The following is a 9,270-nucleotide window of genomic DNA, read 5'->3' as shown; positions in this document are numbered from 1 at the left end:
TCCAGTTGTGTAGTTTCCATCTATGATTGGTATCTAAGACCCCAGCAGGAGACAGCAGTGCTGTGGCAAAGGCTGAAGCCTAGCAGCCAAGAGACTTGAGTCTGGCCCTGGTGCTGCCCAATACCTGTAGGCCAGTTATGGTAATGTGGTGTTTCTGGGCCCAGGTCTTCCCATCACTCAAATGGGGGTCATAGGGCCTTTCCCCAGACCATGAACTCTCTTGTCTGCCCTGATCTGTCACTAACCACTTCAGTGATACATTCTTTAATGATTTTTCTCAGATTCTACACTGACTGGACTCCCTTTGCACCTCTGGTTCATTCTGTCTTCTGCTTGTTTTTCTTGCTCAAGTTAGCTGAATAACAATGGGGAAGTCAGGAGCTAATCAATTCTCAGGTCTCCGTGTGGGCTTTTCATTGGGCCCTTTCTGGGCCTCTGATTCTTTGTGCCTCTTGACTTCCTGACTGAAGTTCCTCAGTAGCCATTCCACATTTCATTGCAGCTTCCTTTATCCCTCATAGCACCCACCTCACACCCAGCTGAGTGTACTGCATCATTTACTGAGATGGTGTGGGCTGTGGAGCAATGGCTCAGTGCTTTTTGTCTAGTCTTGGGAAGAGGTGTCGCTGCTTCTACTGCAGACCTCTTTATTATCTCGTGACTTTTCTGCCCTCTAAATGTAGTTCCTGCTAGGTTTTATTTAAGGGCTGCTTTTGTCTGTGTGAACAGCTTCCGCTTTTTGAAGTTCATTTAAACATGTCTTCAGACTGTTTAGGTGCCTTTGGTAATTCGTGATTGAGCATACATCCCATGTGGCAGTGCTCCCGCCCACTACAACTACACAGAACTGTAGGTGACACCTTGTGTAAAAGAGCATAGTATCTTCCTGCAGTTTTCAGAAGTGTGTCATCCAGACTTGAGGGTGGAAGGGGAAGGGTGTGTGCCTATGGTTGAATACTTTGCTAAAGTGGACATACAACTGTTAAGTATAGAGGTATACGCTTACTTCATTTTTTTATTAATTTGGTTTTTTCTCTTTTTCATCTTTTATTTTTATTTATTTACTTATTTTTGGCGGTACTGGACTTTGAACTCACTTCTTTTAAAAACGCTTCATTGTATTCCTATGCTTTAACCAGGTCTCTCAAAAGCCATGGAGTTTTGTCTTGCTTTTACAAACAGTACTGGCATGAGCAACCCTGTACGTGTATCTTTGTTTACAAGTGCAGGTGCTTCTGCAGTATGAATTCTTAGAAGTTTATTGTTGAGTCAGGGGTCTACATGTTTTGCTACAGCACCCTCCAAAATGGTTGAATCTGGTGCATTTTGAAGCAGGTGGGATTAGAGAAAGTGGGCCCGGGTGGTACCGGACTCCGAGCAACAGGTGGCGCTGCGCGCGCACCTCGGCGGAAGCGGCGGGGGCCGCGCTAGTCGACTTCCGGGATCGGCGGCGGCGCAGGCGCGGTGGGACAGACGCAGGAGGCCGCGGGCCGGGGGCGTGATGCCGTACGCTAACCAGCCCACCGTGCGGATCACGGAGCTCACCGACGAGAACGTCAAGTTTATCATCGAGAATACGGACCTGGCGTAAGGCGGCTGAGGGCGGAGGTGGAGGCCCTGGAGCTCCGGGAGGCCAAGTTGGGGCTGGTAGAGGGAGGTCCTTCCAGAACGGCCCCTGTGCCGGGGCTTTCGGTGCGGGGACGCCGGGCGCGGGCTGGCCTGTCGAGGCCGCGGTGCCCTCACGCAGCTTGGTTTTTCTCCTTCAGAGTGGCCAACTCTATTCGGAGGGTCTTCATCGCTGAGGTGCCCATAATAGGTACGCGACCCCCGCCCTCTCCCCGCTCCCCCCCTTCCGCCCACCTGGGCGCTCCTGCCGCGGTCCTCGGTGGGGCGCGCGGGGGACGGTGTGCTGAGAAAACTGCGGTGCGGAGACTCGACCGGACCCAGGGACCTCGGGCGGTGGCCGCCGCTCAGGTCGCCGTTACGAGGACGCGTCCTCGGACAGGGTTCCAGTTCTGCGCTCACCCAGTGGCCCGCTGTTAATCCCCGGTGCTGCCGCCTCGCCGTCCCCAGCGTTCCCTGTTGGGGGTCCGCGCTGTTGAGAATGCCTGTGCATGTGACTGTGCGTGTCGTGTACACAATAACGGCTTTCATTGCATTTTTAAAAATCTAGATTCACATATGAGAAAAACATGCAATATTTGTTTTTCTGGTCTGGCTAATTTTGCTTAACACGATCTTTGGTTCCATTTTCCTGTAAATAGCATAATTTCGTTCTTGACTTTTTTTTTTTTTCATGGTGATACAGGGGGTGGAACTCAGGGTCTCCCTCGTGTTTGCTACTTACCACTTGAACCACTCCGCCAGTCCCATAATTTCATTCTTTATGGCTGAATAATACTCAGTTGTGCATATGTGCCACATTTTCTTTATCTGTTCTGGCAGATGTCTTTTATGAATCTGTTATGTTAGCTACATGTTTGGAGCTTGAAAGTGCCAGACCTGAGGTAGAGACAAAACATACACATACGTGACACATGGCAAAACGTGACAGGTATCTTAAAGGGAGTCTGCAGTTTTGTGAGAGAAGGAAGGGTTCAAGGCAGGGAATAAGTAACATCTCTAGCATGGACGGCAGACAAGCCTTGGTTTTTAGAGGCTCAGGATTTTCACCTGTTGGGGAGGAGGGGTGCAGAGGTGGTAGTACCTTGCCAGGGATGGTGGCCTGGGATCCTGTCATGGTCCTTGCTTAGGTTGGTCCTTTTTTGAACTCTGTTCCTAGTGTCCATACCCCTTATTTGGCGGTTGGGCTCCAGTGCCACTTGGTTTCTGGCTTTAATTGTTTAGGTGCGCATGTTTGTTTTGAGTGTATTATTTTGTGTGTGTGTGTGTGTGTGTGTGTGAGAGAGAGAGAGCGAGAGAGAGAGAGTTGGGTCTTTGCTGCCCCTGCTCATTGCTGGAAGGGATTTTTTTTTTTTTTTTTTTTTTTTGTGGTGCTGGGGTTTGAACTTAGGGCCTCATGCTTGCTAGGCAGGTGCTCTACCACTCTGATCCACTCCACCAGCCTGCAATTGGGTTTTAACTAAGTATGCTTTGCCTGTTGAAGGAATTTGGTGGGCATCCATTGGTGGAGTGGTATTGGAGGTCTTCATGGGGAACCTAGTGATTATACATAAATGAGGTGTGGACCATATGTCTGCGATACTTCTGTGAGGTTTTCCCTCATTTTTAAGCGCCCAAATAGATTTTGATCTTGGATTTGATGTTGGCATAGGTAGCAGATTTGCTTCTGACAGAAATACTCAGCTCAAAAATGTATTCTCACTCTTGCAATATTCTCTCAGTGAGTTTCTTTGTGTGGTACTGGGAAACCCTGCATTAAATTCACCTGGGTAGAGGAGAAGTGAAGTGTGTGGTTCTTGTTAAGATGCAGATTCCTAGACCCCACTCTAGCACTGTGGAATCAGAGCTTCTGGCATCCTGGCTCCAGCATCTGCAATTTAGTAAGCATTGGGTGGTCTTAAATCTTGAATGCTGCTGCAAGTCTGTAGGTGAATTTGGTGGCCAAACCTTACATATGGCTCTCTGGATGGAGCCCAGGGGCTTGTGCATGCTAGGCAAGCAAGCACTCTACCATTGAGCTACAGCCCTTTCACGTGTGCATCTCTGCTTCCTTCACTTTTTAGCCATCGACTGGGTTCAAATTGATGCCAATTCCTCGGTCCTTCATGATGAGTTCATCGCTCACAGGCTTGGTAAGTGCTGGTGTTGGGAGGCTGGCGGGAGGGTACTGTTGCTGATGTCAGAACATCCCAACCCCAAGGAGTTCTCGTGTTGCCTTGGCTATTGGGCTCTTCCTTAAATTGCTTTTCTGTGTTTTTATAGGATTAATTCCCCTCACCAGTGATGACATTGTGGACAAGCTGCAGTACTCTCGGGTATGTGCATGCTGAGTGGATTGGGACTCAGGAAGGGAGCTTCAGGTCTCTGAGGTATCTTTCTAGATATCTATCTTCTACATTGGAGTGTAGTGTAGTTCAGAAAATCAACGTAGAGATGATGTCTAGAACCCTCCACTGGCCTTGGTTCTAGTGGAGCTTCAGATAGATATGGCTCACAGGGCATCATTAGCCAGCTGCACAAGAAGGGGCATTCTCCAGAATGTCCAGTTATTCTGAATTATCAGCTTTACTTCCACAGCATCTTTTCCTAGGGGCAGGGCCTGGCAGGCCAAAGGGAGCCAGCAGCAGGTTGTAATGGGTAAGAACAAGGAGCAGAGGAAGTAGGACTGTTCCACAAGAGCAGCACTTGAGGGATCTGCTTGTCAGATGCGTTCTTCTCCCTGTAGGTGATGCTAGTTACATGTGGCCAGAGTATTACTGCCCCAGATGGGGCACTGCGTTAGATAACAGCTTGAGACCATGCCATGCCCTCTTGGTGGCTTTGGGTGATCCTGAATCCATCCATTTTTCTGATCCCAGTGTTGGTTCATTTGGTGTGTCTTATAAATACATAGGAGTTAAGAGAAGTAGTGAAGCACACAGAAAAGTAGGGTGCTAATATACAAATTCCACCTAGCAACTTGTTGCATTTTAACATTTTGTGATACTGTTTCAGATATCCATTTGGGGGTGCTGGGATGGAACCCAGGGCCTTGTGTGTGCTAGGCAAAAGGTCTACCATTGAGTTAACACCTTCAGCCCAAGATTTCATTTTATTTTTTTTTTTGTAAAGATATTGGGGACAGTTGTACAACCAACGAAGAACAATTTGGTAGTATCTTGCATATAGATTGTGTTCTCTATGTCCTAGAAATTCCTTCTACTACATTTTTTCTAGTATTGTATTCATTGAACAAAGATGGTATGGTCTTTTTTAATTTTTTGAAAATTACAGAAAATTTGAAAAATGGAATAATAGTGAAATAATATTTCTCCTGTAGTTACCAGTTGTTAATATTTTGCTACATTTGCTTTATTTTTTTAATGTAGTGTTAGCTGAACTATTTGAAAATAAGTTGTGGACATCTTGACCTTTCTAAGCACTGCAGCACACATCTTCTAAGAATGAGGGTGTTCTGCTCTGTAACCACCCTATTATGCCCAAGTAAATTAGAATACCTATCTTCAGTCCATATTTAGATTTTTCCTGGCTGTTTCCAAAATATTCTTTATTGTTTTTTGGATGTTTGTGGATCTGTGATATAGTCAACTTTCACTTGATTATAGCTCTTTATCTCCTTTCACCCTCAACAAACTCCTCTCACTTGTTTGTCTTCCATTTTCATATTTTTCTTTTTCTTTTCTTTTTTTTTTTTTTTGATTCTTTGTTTTTTTGTTGTTGAGACAGGGTCTCATTCTATAGCCCAGGCTTGCCTTAACCTTGTGATCCTCCTGCCTCAACCTCCTGAGTGCTGTGATTACATGTTGTGTACAACAACACCTGGTTTTCATTCTGTATTTCTTAGGAGTTCAGCTTGAGGGTCAGGATTGCCTTCCTGTCCCCCACCTACCTGTTATGACTACAGACTACTCAAGTGTGACTTCTAATTCCTTCTTCTCCCTCATCATCTTGCAAAAGTCAAAATATGTTGGGTTTTCCTCCCTGGTATGAGGGAGAGTCTATTTTTGTGATTACATTCTTGGAACAGTCTTCTTGCCCTAAGTTAAATTGCCACAGAGAATCCCTAATGTGGGATAGGCCCTTTCAAGAGTCAGTTACTGGCTGGAGTCATGGCTCAAATGGTAGAGCACCTGACTTGCAAACTCCAGTACTGCAGTTAAAAAAAAAGAAAAAAGTCATTGAGCCTGGCACAGTGGTACACACCTGTAATTCCAGCACTTAGGAGGCTGGGGCTGGGGCGGGAGGACCTCAAGTTCCAGGCCAACCTGGGCTACATAGTGAGACACTGCCAAAAAAAAAAGAGAAAGAATAGCAAGTGTTGATAATTGTGGAAACCAGGTGAAGGGTTTCCACAATGTATTACACCTTTCTCTATTTTTGTGTATGGGTGAAATATTTCATAACAGGTTTTTTGTTTTTTATTAATACCTAATAGTTGGGGCGATTCATTGTGATATTTAATATATGTGCTTACAATATATCTTAATTAGATTCACCCCCTCCATCATTCTCCCTCATTTCCCTTCCACGCAAGAGAGGTTTTTAGAGACAAGGTTAATATTCTAGAACATAAAAGGTACTTTATTCTGTTCCTGTTACACAGGAATGTAACTGTCATGGTCTGCTTAGTCCATGGCAAGCTGGACTGTAGTGTGTGAAGCATCTTCTCCCCTAACAGCCTTGGTCCCCTGAAGAGGGGTCTTCTGAGGGCAGTAAGATGTTAGCAGTGCATCTCCTAGTGGGTGGGAAGGAAATGTGGGTGTCAGCAGGCATAGGACTTGAGTAGTCCATGGGAATGGTGTACCAGATTGCCACAGCCCACTAGATCCTAGAGAATGGCCACTTCCTTTTCGCAGATGATGAAACTTAAAGGATTCAGGTATTGAAGCAGGGAGTTCAGTCGGGATTTGCTGTCGATTCATAGACTGCTTCTCTTCCTGCCTCAGGACTGCACATGTGAAGAGTTCTGCCCCGAGTGCTCTGTGGAGTTCACTCTTGACGTTCGGTGCAATGAAGACCAGACGCGTCATGTCACATCTCGAGACCTCATCTCCAACAGCCCCCGGGTCATTCCGGTCAGTGTTGAGAGTACCCTCCCTCTCCAGGGTCTTTGCTCTTCTCTTTCTGGCTCCAAGGGGGACAGATTGGAGTGAATACTTAGGAGATGCTGAAACTTTCTATGACCCATCTGCCTCAGCCTGATGCTTAGAAGTGCTGATTCTGGATTTTTCTTGGGCAGAGGAGCATTCATGCCGTGGGCCATCTGTTGCCCAGGGACCCTTTTAGAGGCCATGGAATTGTTTTGACTGAGAAGGCTGTCACAGCATAAAATAGGGTAGAAGCCCTGTAGGCACCTCTGCTGCCACCTCGGTCCTCTTTCCCTGGCTTGTCAGCATGCAGGTTAGAGGTGCTGGAAGACAGTTACCAAAAGAGGTGACTGGAAAATGAGAAGCTCATAAACACTTGTTTGGGCTCCCTATAGGTGACATCACGGAACCGAGATAATGACCCTAATGACTACGTGGAGCAGGACGGTAAGGGACTGGAGCGAGAGTGCAGGCATTTTCCTGACCATCGCTGTGTGGGCCATGGGTGCAGAGACCAAACACGGCTTCTTGTGCTGCCTGGGCTCCTTGTAACTTTCTGGCTCTAGACCTGTTTTCCACATGTGGGTGGTCTTCAGGCAGCTCTCCAGGTCAGAAATTGGCCTCTCCTGGCCCATCACTGATGTGCACCTCTCCCTGCAGACATCCTCATTGTCAAGCTGAGGAAAGGCCAGGAACTGAGACTTCGAGCCTATGCCAAAAAGGGCTTTGGCAAAGAACATGCCAAATGGAACCCTACTGCAGGGGTGGCTTTTGAATATGATCCAGATAATGCTCTGAGGCATACAGTGTACCCCAAACCAGAGGAATGGTATGTTCCTGTTGGAAGTGAAGACAGGAATTTAGGGTGGGGGCTGCGATGGCAGTGGCTGCTCCTGAGTGAGATAGAAGGGGGGCTGCTCTCAGTGAACTCAAGTGCCCTAAACGCACAGTGCCCTAAATGCTGACGTGTTTTGACCTTAGGCCAAAGAGTGAGTACTCAGAGCTGGATGAGGACGAGTCACAGGCTCCCTATGACCCCAATGGCAAGCCTGAGAGGTAAGTTTCCTGGTCTCGCATGGGATGGTGAAGTGTGGATGAGGGCTGTTAGGTAGTCCCCTCCCCTAGCATTCCAGGAGGGCTAACTGCCAAACTAAATTCATGATACATGCATGTCCCAGGCTGGTCTTCATCCCACTTTTGGTCACCATGAGAAAGCAGCCCTCCAGTGACTCATGCTCTTTCAGTTTCACTTTTGAGCTGCCAAGAAGAGGCCATTTAGGTCCAAGCTCAGGGTGAAAACTGACCACAGCCCTACAGGGAAGAATCTTGAAGGGCTGTAGACTGGAGTCAATGCTTGTTTGGTTTTTCCACTCTTCCTAGTGTGACATACATGAACAGATTGATTTTAGAATTTTCATAATACCTTTTGAAGTAGCTGTAACCTCCTTGAGGAGGTTTAGACCACTCTGCATAACAGGTTTTAGATGAAGGGAGGTCAGCAGTGTGCCAAGGTCAAGTTCTTCAGAGGAATGACATCAGGTCCCACAAGGAGAAAGGGTGATCTGGGCCTGATGCTCAGGCGGCCAGCCTGCTTTGTGAGGGCTCTCACCGCACTCTTGCCTCTTAGGTTTTACTACAACGTGGAGTCCTGTGGCTCTCTGCGCCCTGAAACCATTGTCCTCTCAGCCCTCTCTGGATTGAAGAAGAAGCTGAGTGATTTACAAACTCAATTAAGCCACGAGATCCAGAGTGATGTACTAACCATAAACTAGCAGCAGCTCGTCTGTTTTCACCAAATGTGGGGATTTGAGATGACAGTTGGATTTCAGGTCTCTCCTGAGTCCCTACGTTCTGGGCTTTGGACTGCTTGCTGCTGCTTGGCAGGTCATCAGACCAGCTGGGAAGGAAATGTGGGTGGAAAACCAGGGTGCCATTAGGATTTAAGCCAGACAGGCAGCTTTAGAAGTTCTCTTTTTTTTTTTTTTTTTTTTTTTGAGGCAGGGTCTTATTATATAGCCCAGGCTGGCCTTGAACTCAGTCTTCTTACCTTAGCCTCCCCATACAGGCTTGTGCCATCATGCCCAGCGAGGTAAGAGTTTTTTACTAAACATTTAGCATCCTGGTCTTGCGTGCTAAGCTAGTAGTGCTCTCTAGAACCCCAAACATCCCTTCCATCCTTTTTCCTAGCACACCAAGAGGAGGATATACTGCTTCCCTGTTGAGAATCACTGAGCTAGACTTCTCCTGGTTATTCCAGCTCTTTTAACCTTTTCTGTCCTAAAGAAGAAATTTTCACAGATGTCTTGAGGTTTCTGGGGTTAGGACTGAGTCCCAGAACCTTCATTCAGGCATAACCTACTGGCGCCTCAAATTTCCAGATGTCCTTCATTTGAAAAGTAACCCTTTGTGAACAGCATTGGACTCTGCTGCCTTCTCCCACAAATAAACATGCTATTTTATCTTCTACCCTTGGGTCATGATCTACTTCACCACCAATAGCCTGACCATTTGTGGGGTGGGTGTGGGGGAGGGAACACAGGCCCCTCCCACACATTTCACT

The 9,270-nt window shown here is 47.0% G+C and overlaps 1 protein-coding gene across 1 annotated transcript; it reads left to right on the top strand.

The window, feature by feature from the left end:
• The first annotated feature begins 156 nt into the window (after positions 1-156).
• On the top strand, positions 157-9,176 carry Polr2c (RNA polymerase II subunit C). The gene is made up of 9 exons (XM_020164632.2): positions 157-1,587; positions 1,767-1,816; positions 3,687-3,755; positions 3,886-3,938; positions 6,570-6,698; positions 7,106-7,157; positions 7,371-7,539; positions 7,692-7,766; positions 8,338-9,176. The coding sequence occupies exons 1-9, from the start codon at positions 1,502-1,504 to the stop codon at positions 8,480-8,482; spliced, it is 828 nt and encodes a 275-aa protein (XP_020020221.1). The 5' UTR covers positions 157-1,501; the 3' UTR covers positions 8,483-9,176.
• Positions 9,177-9,270: the final 94 nt, after the last annotated feature.

Source organism: Castor canadensis, chromosome 15 (genome assembly GCF_047511655.1).
Source record: "Castor canadensis chromosome 15, mCasCan1.hap1v2, whole genome shotgun sequence".
In the NCBI taxonomy this organism is placed as follows: domain Eukaryota; kingdom Metazoa; phylum Chordata; class Mammalia; order Rodentia; family Castoridae; genus Castor; species Castor canadensis.
The sequence above is the reverse complement of the archived record's forward strand: the minus strand, read 5'-3'. Positions and strand labels throughout refer to the sequence as shown.